Below are 17,388 nucleotides of genomic sequence, written 5' to 3'. Positions count from 1 at the left end.
ATAAAGTGTAAAGTTAATTACCCCTCACGGCTGTCACTGATACTCCCGGGGGGGGGGGGGGGCTCGGGCACAGCTGTCGGCTTTGGGGTGTGTGTGACAGAGTTGTGTGAGTGAAGGAGAAAGAGGAGAGTGTTGTGGGGGGGGTGAGGGGACAATAGGACCCCTCCCATGGGGGTCGTGTGGAGGATGATGGGAACAATCGGCTTTTAAAGACGCCCCCTGTCCCTCTGGTGTGCCTCTCCTTAACACTCCTGTTCCCTCACAACACCTACAACAACCCTATCCCAGGTCATCCCAGATTGTCTCTACACATAAAGTGGTTAACTGATGCTGAGCTCCTTAGATCAAATAAAATAATCTGGCTGCTATTAAAAGAGTACTCTTGTACTGTGAGAGAGATTTCTGGCAGCAAGTCAATACCCTTCATAACACCTTCATAAAACTGACATGATGTAGCGTTTTTTGGAGGATGGGCCCTCACTGTTGAACCTAGCGTCTTGTCCAGGGGATATATTTGTAGGCTACAGAGACTGGAAAAGGCTCTTGCCCCTATGGGCCGTTCTGGCTCGGACAAGACTTACTTGTCCAAGGCACACTTCTTCACTGGTAAACCATCTAGCAATGTGTCTGTGAGCCTGTCAACCACTAACCCTGTTCAGCAAGCCTTCATCGGGTACAGTCAACCACTAACCCTGTTCAGCAAGCCTTCATCAGGTACAGTCAACCACAAAACCCTGTTTAGCAAGCCCTCATCAGGTACAGTCAACCACTAACCGTGTTTAGCAAGCCTTCATCAGGTACAGTCAACCACTAACCCTGTTCAGCAAGCCTTCATCGGGTACAGTCAACCACTAACCCTGTTCAGCAAGCCTTCATCAGGTACAGTCAACCACAAAACCCTGTTTAGCAAGCCTTCATCAGGTACAGTCAACCACTAACCCTGTTCAGCAAGCCCTCATCAGTTACAGTCAACCACTAACCCTGTTTAGCAAGCCTTCATCAGGTACAGTCAACCACTAACCCTGTTCAGCAAGCCTTCATCAGGTACAGTCAACCACAAACCCTGTTCAGCAAGCCTTCATCAGGTACAGTCAACCACAAAACCCTGTTTAGCAAGCCTTCATCAGGTACAGTAAACCACTAACCCTGTATAGCAAGCCCTCATCAGGTACAGTCAACCACTAACCCTGTTCAGCAAGCCTTCATCAGGTACAGTCAACCACTAACCCTGTTCAGCAAGCCTTCATCAGGTACAGTCAACCACTAACCCTGTTCAGCAAGCATTCATCAGGTACAGTCAACCACTAACCCTGTTCAGCAAGCCTTCATCAGGTACAGTCAACCACAAAACCCTGTTTAGCAAGCCTTCATCAGGTACAGTCAACCACTAAACCCTGTTTAGCAAGCCTTCATCAGGTACAGTCAACCACTAACCCTGTTCAGCAAGCCTTCATCAGGTACAGTCAACCACTAACCCTGTTCAGCAAGCCTTCATCAGGTACAGTCAACCACTAACCCTGTTCAGCAAGCCTTCATCAGGTACAGTCAACCACTAACCCTGTTTAGCAAGCCTTCATCAGGTACAGCCAACCACTAACCCTGTTCAGCAAGCCTTCATCAGGTACAGTCAACCACTAACCCTGTTCAGCAAGCCTTCATCAGGTACAGTCAACCACTAACCCTGTTCAGCAAGCCTTCATCAGGTACAGTCAACCACTAACCCTGTTTAGCAAGCCTTCATCAGTTACAGTCAACCACAAAACCCTGTTCAGCAAGCCTTCATCAGTTACAATCAACCACTAACCCTGTTTAGCAAGCCCTCATCAGGTACAGTCAACCACTAACCCTGTTTAGCAAGCCCTCATCAGGTACAGTCAACCACAAAACCCTGTTTAGCAAGCCTTCATCAGGTACAGTCAACCACTAAACCCTGTTTAGCAAGCCTTCATCAGGTACAGTCAACCACTAACCCTGTTCAGCAAGCCTTCATCAGGTACAGTCAACCACTAACCCTGTTCAGCAAGCCTTCATCAGGTACAGTCAACCACTAACCCTGTTCAGCAAGCCTTCATCAGGTACAGTCAACCACTAACCCTGTTTAGCAAGCCTTCATCACGTACAGTCAACCACTAACCCTGTTCAGCAAGCCTTCATCAGGTACAGTCAACCACAAACCCTGTTTAGCAAGCCTTCATCAGGTACAGTCAACCACAAACCCTGTTTAGCAAGCCTTCATCAGGTACAGTCAACCACTAACCCTGTTCAGCAAGCCTTCATCGGGTACAGTCAACCACTAACCCTGTTCAGCAAGCCTTCATCAGGTACAGTCAACCACTAACCCTGTTCAGCAAGCCTTCATCAGTTACAGTCAACCACAAAACCCTGTTCAGCAAGCCTTCATCAGGTACAGTCAACCACTAACCCTGTTCAGCAAGCCTTCATCAGGTACAGTCAACCACTAACCCTGTTTAGCAAGCCTTCATCAGGTACAGTCAACCACTAACCCTGTTCAGCAAGCCTTCATCAGGTACAGTCAACCACTAACCCTGTTCAGCAAGCCTTCATCAGTTACAGTCAACCACAAAACCCTGTTCAGCAAGCCTTCATCAGGTACAGTCAACCACTAACCCTGTTCAGCAAGTCTTCATCAGGTACAGTCAACCACTAACCCTGTTTAGCAAGCCCTCATCAGGTACAGTCAATCACAAAACCCTGTTTAGCAAGCCCTCATCAGGTACAGTCAACCACTAACCCTGTTCAGCAAGCCTTCATCAGGTGTATTCAACCACTAACCCTGTTTAGCAAGCCTTCATCAGGTACAGTCAACCACTAACCCTGTTTAGCAAGCTCTCATCAGGTACAGTCAATCACAAAACCCTGTTTAGCAAGCCCTCATCAGGTACAGTCAACCACTAACCCTGTTCAGCAAGCCCTCATCAGGTACAGTCAACCACAAAACCCTGTTTAGCAAGCCTTCATCAGGTACAGTCAACCACTAACCCTGTTTAGCAAGCCTTCATCAGGTACAGTCAACCACTAACCCTGTTCAGCAAGCCTTCATCAGGTACAGTCAACCACTAACCCAGTTTAGCAAGCCTTCATCAGGTACAGTCAACCACTAACCCTGTTCAGCAAGCCTTCATCAGGTACAGTCAACCACTAACCCTGTTCAGCAAGCCTTCATCAGTTACAGTCAACCACAAAACCCTGTTTAGCAAGCCTTCATCAGGTACAGTCAACCACTAACCCTGTTCAGCAAGTCTTCATCAGGTACAGTCAACCACTAACCCTGTTTAGCAAGCCCTCATCAGATACAGTCAATCACAAAACCCTGTTTAGCAAGCCCTCATCAGGTACAGTCAACCACTAACCCTGTTCAGCAAGCCTTCATCAGGTGTATTCAACCACTAACCCTGTTTAGCAAGCCTTCATCAGGTACAATCAACCACTAACCCTGTTTAGCAAGCCCTCATCAGGTACAGTCAATCACAAAACCCTGTTTAGCAAGCCCTCATCAGGTACAGTCAACCACTAACCCTGTTCAGCAAGCCCTCATCAGGTACAGTCAACCACAAAACCCTGTTTAGCAAGCCTTCATCAGGTACAGTCAACCACTAACCCTGTTTAGCAAGCCTTCATCAGGTACAGTCAACCACTAACCCTGTTCAGCAAGCCTTCATCAGGTACAGTCAACCACTAACCTTGTTTAGCAAGCCCTCATCAGGTACAGTCAACCACAAAACCCTGTTTAGCAAGCCTTCATCAGGTACAGTCAACCACTAACCCTGTTCAGCAAGCATTCATCAGGTACAGTCAACCACAAACCCTGTTCAGCAAGCCTTCATCAGGTACAGTCAACCACAAACCCTGTTCAACAAGCCTTCATCAGGTACAGTCAACCACAAACCCTGTTTAGCAAGCCTTCATCAGGTACAGTCAACCACAAACCCTGTTCAACAAGCCTTCATCAGGTACAGTCAACCACAAACCCTGTTTAGCAAGCCTTCATCAGGTACAGTCAACAACAAACCCTGTTTAGCAAGCCTTCATCAGGTACAGTCAACCACAAACCCTGTTTAGCAAGCCTTCATCAGGTACAGTCAACCACTAACCCTGTTCAGTACGCCTTCATCAGGTACAGTCAACCTCTAACCCTGTTCAGCAAGCCTTCATCAGGTACAGTCAACCACTAACCCTGTTCAGCAAGCCTTCATCAGTTACAGTCAACCACAAACCCTGTTTAGCAAGCCTTCATCATTTACAGTCAACCACTAACCCTGTTTAGCAAGCCTTCATCAGGTACAGTCAACCACTAACCCTGTTCAGTACGCCTTCATCAGGTACAGTCAACCACTAACCCTGTACAGCAAGCCTTCATCAGTTACAGTCAACCACTAACCCTGTTCAGCAAGCCTTCATCAGTTACAGTCAACCACTAACCCTGTTCAGTACGCCTTCATCAGGTACAGTCAACCACTAACCCTGTTCAGCAAGCCTTCATCAGGTACAGTCAACCACTAAACCCTGTTTAGCAAGCCTTCATCAGGTACAGTCAACCACTAACCCTGTTCAGCAAGCCTTCATCAGGTACAGTCAACCACTAACCCTGTTCAGCAAGCCTTCATCAGGTACAGTCAACCACTAACCCTGTTCAGCAAGCCTTCATCAGGTACAGTCAACCACTAACCCTGTTTAGCAAGCCTTCATCACGTACAGTCAACCACTAACCCTGTTCAGCAAGCCTTCATCAGGTACAGTCAACCACAAACCCTGTTTAGCAAGCCTTCATCAGGTACAGTCAACCACAAACCCTGTTTAGCAAGCCTTCATCAGGTACAGTCAACCACTAACCCTGTTCAGCAAGCCTTCATCGGGTACAGTCAACCACTAACCCTGTTCAGCAAGCCTTCATCAGGTACAGTCAACCACTAACCCTGTTCAGCAAGCCTTCATCAGTTACAGTCAACCACAAAACCCTGTTCAGCAAGCCTTCATCAGGTACAGTCAACCACTAACCCTGTTCAGCAAGCCTTCATCAGGTACAGTCAACCACTAACCCTGTTTAGCAAGCCTTCATCAGGTACAGTCAACCACTAACCCTGTTCAGCAAGCCTTCATCAGGTACAGTCAACCACTAACCCTGTTCAGCAAGCCTTCATCAGTTACAGTCAACCACAAAACCCTGTTCAGCAAGCCTTCATCAGGTACAGTCAACCACTAACCCTGTTCAGCAAGTCTTCATCAGGTACAGTTAACCACTAACCCTGTTTAGCAAGCCCTCATCAGGTACAGTCAATCACAAAACCCTGTTTAGCAAGCCCTCATCAGGTACAGTCAACCACTAACCCTGTTCAGCAAGCCTTCATCAGGTGTATTCAACCACTAACCCTGTTTAGCAAGCCTTCATCAGGTACAGTCAACCACTAACCCTGTTTAGCAAGCTCTCATCAGGTACAGTCAATCACAAAACCCTGTTTAGCAAGCCCTCATCAGGTACAGTCAACCACTAACCCTGTTCAGCAAGCCCTCATCAGGTACAGTCAACCACAAAACCCTGTTTAGCAAGCCTTCATCAGGTACAGTCAACCACTAACCCTGTTTAGCAAGCCTTCATCAGGTACAGTCAACCACTAACCCTGTTCAGCAAGCCTTCATCAGGTACAGTCAACCACTAACCCAGTTTAGCAAGCCTTCATCAGGTACAGTCAACCACTAACCCTGTTCAGCAAGCCTTCATCAGGTACAGTCAACCACTAACCCTGTTCAGCAAGCCTTCATCAGTTACAGTCAACCACAAAACCCTGTTTAGCAAGCCTTCATCAGGTACAGTCAACCACTAACCCTGTTCAGCAAGTCTTCATCAGGTACAGTCAACCACTAACCCTGTTTAGCAAGCCCTCATCAGATACAGTCAATCACAAAACCCTGTTTAGCAAGCCCTCATCAGGTACAGTCAACCACTAACCCTGTTCAGCAAGCCTTCATCAGGTGTATTCAACCACTAACCCTGTTTAGCAAGCCTTCATCAGGTACAATCAACCACTAACCCTGTTTAGCAAGCCCTCATCAGGTACAGTCAATCACAAAACCCTGTTTAGCAAGCCCTCATCAGGTACAGTCAACCACTAACCCTGTTCAGCAAGCCCTCATCAGGTACAGTCAACCACAAAACCCTGTTTAGCAAGCCTTCATCAGGTACAGTCAACCACTAACCCTGTTTAGCAAGCCTTCATCAGGTACAGTCAACCACTAACCCTGTTCAGCAAGCCTTCATCAGGTACAGTCAACCACTAACCTTGTTTAGCAAGCCCTCATCAGGTACAGTCAACCACAAAACCCTGTTTAGCAAGCCTTCATCAGGTACAGTCAACCACTAACCCTGTTCAGCAAGCATTCATCAGGTACAGTCAACCACAAACCCTGTTCAGCAAGCCTTCATCAGGTACAGTCAACCACAAACCCTGTTCAACAAGCCTTCATCAGGTACAGTCAACCACAAACCCTGTTTAGCAAGCCTTCATCAGGTACAGTCAACCACAAACCCTGTTCAACAAGCCTTCATCAGGTACAGTCAACCACAAACCCTGTTTAGCAAGCCTTCATCAGGTACAGTCAACAACAAACCCTGTTTAGCAAGCCTTCATCAGGTACAGTCAACCACAAACCCTGTTTAGCAAGCCTTCATCAGGTACAGTCAACCACTAACCCTGTTCAGTACGCCTTCATCAGGTACAGTCAACCTCTAACCCTGTTCAGCAAGCCTTCATCAGGTACAGTCAACCACTAACCCTGTTCAGCAAGCCTTCATCAGTTACAGTCAACCACAAACCCTGTTTAGCAAGCCTTCATCATTTACAGTCAACCACTAACCCTGTTTAGCAAGCCTTCATCAGGTACAGTCAACCACTAACCCTGTTCAGTACGCCTTCATCAGGTACAGTCAACCACTAACCCTGTACAGCAAGCCTTCATCAGTTACAGTCAACCACTAACCCTGTTCAGCAAGCCTTCATCAGTTACAGTCAACCACTAACCCTGTTCAGTACGCCTTCATCAGGTACAGTCAACCACTAACCCTGTTCAGCAAGCCTTCATCAGTTACAGTCAACCACAAACCCTGTTTAGCAAGCCTTCATCATTTACAGTCAACCACTAACCCTGTTTAGCAAGCCTTCATCAGGTACAGTAAACCACAAACCCTGTTTAGCAAGCCTTCATCAGGTACAGTCAACCACAAACCCTGTTTAGCAAGCCTTCATCTCAGTTCCACTTCCTTTCACCATGAATAGGTGTATTGTCTTTTTAAAGAGCATTTTGGTCTTGGACCTGAACTGGAAGTGTGCTGTTTTGAGGATTCTTTTGCATTGGGTTTGGAGAGTATTAAGGCCTACAGTATATGGGAATAAGGAGACAGCTGTGCCATATACTGTAGATTGCAAATTAGTTGGGAAGCGATTTTAGATGTACCGATTCCATGTCACGTGGTTTATGAACTGATACACAAAACAATGCTGGCTTCAAAATGTTTTTCCGTATAAATTATTATGCAATATTCTTTCAACCAATAGAATGTTATAAACTCATCAAAAGAAGAACCGTCCCTTTTTCAGGACCCTATCTTTCAAAGATAATTCATAAAAATCCAAATAACTTCACAGATATTCATTGTAAAGGGTTTAAACACTGTTTCCCATGCTTGTTCAATGAACGATAAACAATTAATGAACATGCACCTGTGGAATGGTCGTTAAGACACTAACAGCTTACAGACGGTAGGCAATTAAGATCACAGTTATGAAAACTTAGGACACTAAAGAGGCCTTTCTACTGACTCTGAAAAACACCAAAAGAAAGATGCCCAGGGTCCCTGCTCATCTGCGTGAACGTGCGTTAGGCATGCTGCAAGGAGGCATGAGGACCGCAGATGTGGCCAGGGCAATAAATTGCAATGTCCGTACTTTGAGACGCCTAAGACAGCGCTACAGGGAGACAGGACGGACAGCTGATTGTCCTCGCAGTGGCAGACCACATGTAACAACACCTGCACAGGATCGGTACATCTGAACATCACACCTGTGGGACAGGTAGAGGATTGCAACAACAAATGCCCGAGTTACACGAGGAACTTACAATCCCTCCATCAGTGCTCAGACTGTCCGCAATAGGCTGAGAGAGGCTGGACTGAGGGCTTGTAGGCCTGTTGTAAGGCAGGTCCTCACCAGACATCACCAGCAACAACGTTGCCTATGGGCACAAACCAACCGTCGCTGGACTAGACAGGACTGGCAAAAAGTGTTCTTCACTGACGAGTCCTGGTTTTGTCTCACCAGGGGTGATGGTCAGATTCGCGCATATCGTTGAAGGAATGAGCGTTACACTGAGGCCTGTACTCTGGAGCAGGATCGATTTGGAGGTGGAGTGTCCGTCATGGTCTGGGGCGGTGTGTCACAGCATCATCGGACTGAGCTTGTTGTCATTGCAGGCAATCTCAACAATGTGCGTTACAGGGAAGACATCCTCCTCCCTCATGTGGTACCCTTCCTGCAGGCTCATCTTGACATGACCCTCCAGCATGACAATGCCACCAGCCATAGTGCTCGTTCTGTGTGAGATTTCCTGCAAGACAGGAATGTCAGCGTTCTGCCACGGCCAGCGAAGAGCCCGGATCTCAATCCCATTAAGCACATATGGAACCTGTTGGATCGGAGGGTGAGGGCTAGGGCCATTCCCCCTAGAAATGTCTGGGAACTTGCCTTGGTGGAAGAGTGGGGTAACATCTCACAGCAAGAACTGGCAAATCTGGTGCCGTCCATGAGGAGGAGATGCACTGCAGTACTTAATGCAGCTGGTGGCCACACCAGATACTGACTGTTACTTTTGATTTTGACCCTCCCTTTGTTCAGGGACACATTATTCCAGTTCAGGTTAGTCACATGTCTGTGGAACTTGTTCAGTTTATGTCTTAGTTGTGGAATCTTGTTATGTTCATACAAATATTTACACATGTTAAGTTTGCTGAAAATAAACGCAGTTGACAGTGAGAGGATGTTTATTTTTTAATGAGTATATATAAGGGGGATACAACCATCCCAGCTCTGCAGATTTTGCTGCGAAGACAGTGTCACACCTTGATTTGTGTCACCTGTCTTTGTGATTGTCTCCACCTCCCTCCAGGTGTCGCCCATCTTCCCCATTATCCCCTGTGTATTTATACCTGTGTTCTCCTTTTGTCTGTTGCCAGTTCGTTTTGTTCCGTCAAGCCTACCAGCGGTTTCCCCTCTGCTCCTGTCTCTCGATTGTTCCTGTTTCCTAGTTTTCCCGGTGTTGACCATTCTGCCTGTCCTGACCCTGAGCCTGCCTGCCGTCCTGTACCTTTGCCCCACCTTTCTGAATTGCTGACCTTTGCCTGCCCTGAGCCTGCCTGCCGTCCTGTACCTTTGCCCCACCTTTCTGAATTGCTGACCTTTGCCTGCCCTGAGCCTGCCTGCCATCCTGTACCTTTGCCCCACCTTTCTGAATTGCTGACCTTTGCCTGCCCTGAGCCTGCCTGCCGTCCTGTACCTTTGCCTCACCTATCTGGATTACCGACCTCTGCCTATCCAGGACCTGCTTTTTCCTGCCACTGTTCAATTAATAAACTGTTTTTACTTCGACGTTGTCTGCATCTGGGTCTTTTTCCTGAAACGTGGTACTGTCCATATGTAGCTTGTTTTTGGTCGCAGGTTCAAGAATGGCTGAATAATTGCAACATTCACCTGGAGCTAACTCTGCAAATAGCACTGCTGAGTGACTTTAAAAAGTCATAGTCAATCGATCAATAATGTAATAATACTCTTAGCAATTTTTTTTATTTTAATTTACAATCAGTAGAATCTATGAGAATAGAAAGGTTCAGAACTTTTGTGAAACAGCACAGTTGAAAAATATATGGAAAATAGAAATCCAAACTGGATGGCGTTTAGAGATAGATGGGAGGGGTTGAGGGTAGCTGATGGATGGGACTAAAATTAAACAAAAAATAAATACTGTGAAATATACTGTGTCCGTAAAATATGTACAGTTGAAGTCGGAAGTTTACATACACTTAGGTTGGAGTCATTAAAACTCATTTTTCAACTACTCCACAAATTTCTTGTTAACAATCTATAGTTTTGGCAAGTTGGTTAGAACATCTACTTCGTGAATGACACAAGTAATTTATCCAACAATTGTTTACAATTGTTATTTCACTTATAATTCACTGTATCACAATTCCAGTGGGTCAGAAGTTTACATATACTAATTTGACTGTGCCTTTAAACAGCTTGGAAAATTCCAGAAAAGGATGTCATGGCTTTAGAAGCTTCTGATAGGCTAATTGACATAATTTGAGTCAATTGGAGGTCTACCTGTGGATGTATTTCAAGGCCTGCCTTCAAACTCAGTGCCTCTTTGCTTGACATCATGGCAAAAACAAAAAAAATCTGCCAATACCTCAGAAAAAAATTGTAGACCTCCACAAGTCTGGTTCATCATTGGGAGCAATTTCCAAACGCCTGAAGGTACCACGTTCATCTGTACAAACAATAGTACGCAAGAATAAACACCATGGGACCACACATCAGTCATAGCGCTCAGAAAGGAAGAAGCCACTGCTCCAAAACCGCCATAAAAAAGCCAGACTACGGTTTGCAACTGCACATGGGGACAAAGATCGTACTTATTGGAGAAAGGTCCTCTGGTCTGATGAAACAAAAATAGAACTGTTTGGCCATAATGACCATCATTATGTTTGGAGGGAAAAAGGGGAGGCTTGCAAGCCAAAGATCACCATCCCAACCTGAAGCACGGGGGTGGCAGTATCATGTTGTCGGGGTGCTTTGCTGCAGGAGGGACTGATGCACTTCACAAAATAGATGGCATGATGAGGCAGGAAAATGATTTGGATATATTGAAGCAACATCTCAAGACATCAGTCAGGAAGTTAAAGCTTGGTCGCAAATGGGTCTTCCAAATGGACAATGACTCCAAGCTTACTTCCAAAGTTGTGGCAAAATGGCTTAAGGCCAACAAAGTCAAGGTATTGGAGTGGCCATCACAAAGCCCTGACCTCAATCCCATAGAACATTTGTGGGCAGAACTGAAAAAGTGTGTGCGAGCAAGGAGGCCTACAAACCTGACTCAGTTACACCAGCTCTGTCAGAAGGAATGGGCCAAAATTCACCCAACTTATTGTGGGAAGCTTGTGGAACGCTTCATTTGACCCAAGTTAAACAATTTAAAGGCAATACTACCAAATACTAAGTGAGTGTATGTAAACTTCTGACCCACTGGGAATGTGATGAAATAAATAAAAGCTGAAATAAATAATTCTCTCTACTATTATTCTGACATTTCACATTCTTAAAATAAAGTGGTGATCCTAACGGACCTAAGACAGGGAATTTTTTACTAGGATTAAATGTCATGAATTGTGAAAAACTGAGTTTAAATGTATTTGGCTAAGGTGTGTGTAAACTTCAACTGTATAAGCTGGAAGTAGAAGCTTAAGTGTTGTTGTCCATTAGTTCACTCCAATTAGGGGAGGGATGGTAGGGTTAGGGGAAAGTAATAAAGGAGAACATATTTTATAAATATATATTTACCAAAAAAATATTGGGGATTGGAGATTATGCAGACAATTACATTGATGGAAGCCACAATCTTATCTGCAATATTACATCTGATCTACCCCCTAAAAAAACTAAAAACTAAAACCAAGGAGACAGGAGTGTGTGTGAGTGTGTATAGTACATTCAGAAACTTTTCAGACCTCTTCCCTTTTTCCACATTTTGTTACTTTACATCCTTTTTCTAAAAGGGATTAAGTAAAAACAAATCCTTATCAATCTACAATACATCTACAATTGTAGATTGATCTACAATCAATCTACAATACACCATAATGAAAAAGCTAAAACAGGTTTTTAGAATGTTTGCACATTTATTACAAATAAAAAACAAATACCTTATTTACAAAATATTACGACTGTTTGCTATGAGACTTGAAATTGAGCACAGGTGCGTCCTGTTTCCATTGATCATCCTTGAGATGTTTCTAGAACATGATTGAAGTTCACCTGTGGTAAATTCAATTGATTGAACATGATTTGGAAAGGCACTGTGACGTTCATCGCTGGGAGAAAGAGAGGAGGACCAAGGTGCAGCGTGGTAAGTATTCATTATCTCTTTTAATGAAAACGAATACTCGAACAAAAACAACAAAACACGAGAACGAAACAAAACAGTCCTGAACGGTGAAAATACAAAACACAGAACAGAAAATAATCACCCACGGAACACCGGTGGAAAAAGGCTACCTAAGTATGATTCTCAGAGAAAACTAACGACAGCTGCCTCTGATTGAGAACCATACCAGGCCAAACGCAAAACACAACATAGAAAAACGAACATAGACAACCCACCCAACTCACGCCCTGACCATACTAAAACAAAGACATAACAAAAGAACTAAGGTCAGAACGTGACAGGCACACACCTGTCTATAGTGGGGCAAAAAAGTATTTAGTCAGCCACCAATTGTGCAAGTTCTCCCACTTAAAAAGATGAGAGAGGCCTGTAATTTTCATCATAGGTACACTTCAACTATGACAGACAAAATGAGAAAAAAAATCCAGAAAATCACATTGTAGGATTTCAAATGAATTTATTTGCAAATTATGGTGGAAAATAAGTATTTGGTCACCTACAAACAAGCAAGATTTCTGGCTCTCACAGACCTGTAACTTCTTCTTTAAGAGGCTCCTCTGTCCTCCACTCGTCACCTGTATTAATGGCACCTGTTTGAACTTGTTATCAGTATAAAAGACACCTGTCCACAACCTCAAACAGTCACACTCCAAACTCCACTATGGCCAAGACCAAAGAGATGTCAAAGGACACCAGAAATAAAATTGTACACCTGCACCAGGCGGGAAAGACTGAATCTGCAATTGGTAAGCAGCTTGGTTTGAAGAAATCAACTGTGGGAGCAATTATTAGGAAATGGAAGACATACAAGACCACTGATAATCTCCCTTGATCTGGGGCTCCACGCAAGATCTCACCCCGTGGGGTCAAAATGATCACAAGAACGGTGAGCAAAAATCCCAGAACCACACGGGGGGACCTAGTGAATGACCTGCAGAGAGCTGGGACCAAAGTAACAAAGCCTACCATCAGCAAGGGCATTGAAGATGAAACGTGGCTGGGTCTTTCAGCATGACAATGATCCCAAACACACCGCCCGGGCAACGAAGGAGTGGCTTCGTAAGAAGCATTTCAAGGTCCTGGAGTGGCCTAGCCAGTCTCCAGATCTCAACCCCATAGAAAATCTGTGGAGGGAGTTGAAAGTCCGTGTTGCCCAGCAACAGCCCCAAAACATCACTGCTCTAGAGGAGATCTGCATGGAGGAATGGGCCAAAATACCAGCAACAGTGACATAATGTTGTCTGTTAGTTTACTCCAATCAGGGGAGGGGTAGTAGGGTTGGGGGAAAATGTAGTGATGCAAACAAGTATTAGAACCCAAAATCTATCTGCAATATTAAAGCTGATCTGCAACTACCAACCCCTGACAAGCAACGTTTTAAATAATGCTACCCTCTTGTGTCTTTGAGTCAGTGACTCTTATCACAGAGTGAGATTTGCCTCTGGTGCAGTGTGTACGTGCAATGTGTGTTTGTGTGCGCGTGCTTGCCTGCGTGTGTGTTTGTGGGTGGGTGCGTGCGTGCGTGCGTGCTGTGTCCGTGCGTGTTTTCTTCCATGCGTGTGCCTGGGTGTGTGTAAGTGTGTGTGTCCTTAGTGCAGCTGATTTATCTGTGTGGAGACGGAATGGGAAAACTGTCACGGTCAGACGGACATAAATCCACCCCACTAGGCCTCTGAAATATTGAGGCATTTTGAGAGCAACACAGATTCACACTCCACTGTTCCTACCACACACACACACACACACACACACACACACATACACACAGATGCAGAGTACAAACGTACACATACACACACACATACGTACATAGAGCAGTGTTTTGATTTTATGCATTAAGCAGTGCTGCACCGCCGCTGCTAAATCGCGGCAGTCACTGCAAATTTTTGTAAATATTATTATTATTTTTAAGTGTAAACTTAAATGACTAAAACCAGATATAGAATATGTAGAGATAATGACTCAATATATTTTTTTTGAAAATCATCTTTGAGAACTAATCACCAAAATAAAAACCAGTCGGTCAAGGAGAATCTGAAACTCCCAAAATGTCATGGCATGGGGCACCCATTGATTTTGTTATAATGTTTGAGTCACTCAGATAGCATAAGAACGAGGCATACGCCATGACAAAATGTGTAGAATTGCAGGAAAGTCGCTTTGAAACAGAACATTTTTTCAACTCCATGGCAAAATGTGTAGAATTGCAGTAAATTTGCTTTGTAAAATGTTCTCCTTGTGGCCAATAGGCCTCTAAAACCGCAACCTTAGCCACTCCCCTAACCCCCACCCCCAATGCTGCTGAAAAAAATGATTAGAGAAACACTGTAGATTGCACACAGAGTAGACACACACAGTGTACACACATATTTAGAGACTAGAGATCAACAGAGATTTACACACCACTCTGTGCTACACAGTTATGTGTACTTGCACATACAGTGTGTTTATATAATGTCCTATCTTTCTAACAGTGGCTGGTTCTTCTATGGAGAATCTATGTCCATCTCTGGAGCTTTATTAGGGGGGTTGACAAAGACTGTCATCGTTTAGAGAGGAGACAGCCATAAATCTCCAATGCTGCATTGTAGCCTGGACGCAGAAGGGAACAAGAACACACTCTCTCAGAGCCAATTTACAGGAAAACAGCAATAACATTTTATCATGCTGGAGTAGGGCTTGATAGAGCTGCCCTTTCCAATACCTGTCCCCACATATACACACACACACACACACATACATACACACACACGCACATGCTGCCTGTACCGTCCACACGGCTAATTTGTTGATTTCAGATGGAAGGTTGGGCCGTCTCTAGCATGACGTTCCCTTAGAGCAGAGAATGGCCCCGAATGACAATTATAACCACACACACACACTCTCTCTCGGGCTGGGCGATATGGCCTAAAAATAATATTTATTTTTTTGCTTATGGGCAATTCACGAAATGTATATATTTCTTAAAGTTTTCTCTTAATAAGCTTGGTTGCACAATTTAAAGGGCAATACTCTTCATTTCTAAACATCAGAACAATCTAATGAATTCAGGTCTTGTAAAATTATACCTAAGCTAAATATAAGCCTTCCATTACCATTTTCTCAGAAATTATTTTACCTGCTTTTTTTGCAATAATCACTGATCTGGTCTCCATGTCTGAAAATGGCCTGTTTGTTAGAAATGTAACCAGGACCATGCACAATGCTTATCCACTAATAATGACCAACTTGTAGCAGGCTTCTAGAACATTAACCCAGCTCTGATCTCCTGGAGCACAAGCGTACCTGCTAGTGAGTAGCCAACCAATCTTTATATTTCAAGTCTAGCCAACTTGAATCCATTTGCTTGCTAAAAAAGGTAGAACAGTTGAACTGTTATGAACACACCCTCCTGTCCATCTCCAACTGTTTGAACAATTACATTTTTTATTTTTTATTTAACCTTTATTTAACTAGGCAAGTCAGTTTCTTATTTTCAATGACAGCCTAGGAACAGTGGGTTAACTGCCTTGTTCAGGGGCGGAACGACAGATTTTTACCTTGTCAGCTCGGGGACAGATCAACATGTATTACATGCTGTAAACAACAGCCTGTTCACTTTGTTTGGATATTGAAATCAAGTGGCCTACCTGGATAAGAAGATGATTATTTCTCAGAAAGAGAACGAGTTGCCAATTCCTGATATAAATGCTTATTTTAATAGCTCACTGACTAGAAGGCTAGCACATAGGTCTGTGGCTATAATGCTGCTAGTGGTACTGCAAATCCACACTTGACAAACTGAGCATTCATTTTCCAAAATCATGTTTATTGACACTCCTGTTTTAGTGGGGTCTGCTCTGTTCTACATTTTGGGATTTGAGACATAAAACTGGAATTGTTCGAAGGGGAATTGAGCGATTTATGTTGGACTAAATCTCAAATGCAAATAGCGAATTGAAACTGCTTGTTATCAGACAGAAAGAAGTGAGCTTTTATCTTTGTTGCTTTGAGTAGCCAGGAGAGGGACTTGGTGTCTGTGTGAGGGGGAGGTGCACAGTGCACACAGCACAGTACAGAAGGAGGAGGGACTTGATGTCTGTGTGAGGGGGGAGGTGCACACAACACAGTACAGAAGGAGGAGGGACTTGATGTCTGTGTGAGGGGGGAGGTGCACAGTGCACACAGCACAGTACAAAAGGAGGAGGGACTTGGTGTCTGTGTGAGGGGGGAGGTGCACAGTGCACACAGCACAGTACAGAAGGAGGAGGGGCTTGATGTCTGTGTGAGTGGGGAGGTGCACAGTGCACACAGCACAGTACAGAAGGAGGAGGGACTTGGTGTCTGTGTGAGGGGGGAGGTGCACACAGCACAGTACAGAAGGAGGAGGGACTTGGTGTCTGTGTGAGGGGGAGGTGCACAGTGCACACAGCACAGTACAGAAGGAGGAGGGACTTGATGTCTGTGTGAGTGGGGAGGTGCACAGTGCACACAGCACAGTACAGAAGGAGGAGGGACTTGATGTCTGTGTGAGGGGGAGGTGCACAGTGCACACAGCACAGTACAGAAGGAGGAGGGACTTGATGGCTGTGTGAGGGGGGAGGTGCACAGTGCACACAGCACAGTACAGAAGGAGGAGGGACTTGATGTCTGTGTGAGTGGGGAGGTGCACAGTGCACACAGCAGAGTACAGAAGGAGGAGGGACTTGATGTCTGTGTGAGGGGGAGGTGCACAGTGCACACAGCACAGTACAGAAGGAGGAGGGACTTGATGTCTGTGTGAGGGGGGAGGTGCACAGTGCACACAGCACAGTACAGAAGGAGGAGGGACTTGATGTCTGTGTGAGGGGGAGGTGCACAGTGCACACAGTACAGAACAGAAGGAGGAGGGACTTGATGTCTGTGTGAGGGGGAGGTGCACAGTGCACACAGCACAGTACAGAAGGAGGAGGGACTTGATGTCTGTGTGAGGGGGAGGTGCACAGTGCACACAGCACAGTACAGAAGGAGGAGGGGCTTGATGTCTGTGTGAGGGGGGAGGTGCACACAGCACAGTACAGAAGGAGGAGGGACTTGATGTCTGTGTGAGGGGGGAGGTGCACAGTGCACACAGCACAGTACAGAAGGAGGAGGGGCTTGATGTCTGTGTGAGGGGGGAGGTGCACAGTGCACACAGCACAG

At 45.2% G+C, this 17,388-nt stretch overlaps 1 protein-coding gene across 1 annotated transcript in view; it reads left to right on the top strand.

Moving 5' to 3' along the window:
• Positions 1 to 551: 551 nt before the first annotated feature.
• The window catches only part of LOC129820335 (uncharacterized), a 36,476-nt gene continuing 19,639 nt past the window's right edge, over positions 552 to 17,388 (top strand). Inside the window, exon 1 of the mRNA XM_055877404.1 lies at positions 552 to 673. Coding sequence (XP_055733379.1) covers positions 552 to 673 — 122 coding nt within the window. The remainder of the gene's footprint in view (positions 674 to 17,388) is intronic.

This window comes from Salvelinus fontinalis, chromosome 22 (genome assembly GCF_029448725.1).
Source record: "Salvelinus fontinalis isolate EN_2023a chromosome 22, ASM2944872v1, whole genome shotgun sequence".
Lineage (NCBI taxonomy): Eukaryota > Metazoa > Chordata > Actinopteri > Salmoniformes > Salmonidae > Salvelinus > Salvelinus fontinalis.
This window is presented reverse-complemented; position numbering and strand designations above follow the sequence as displayed.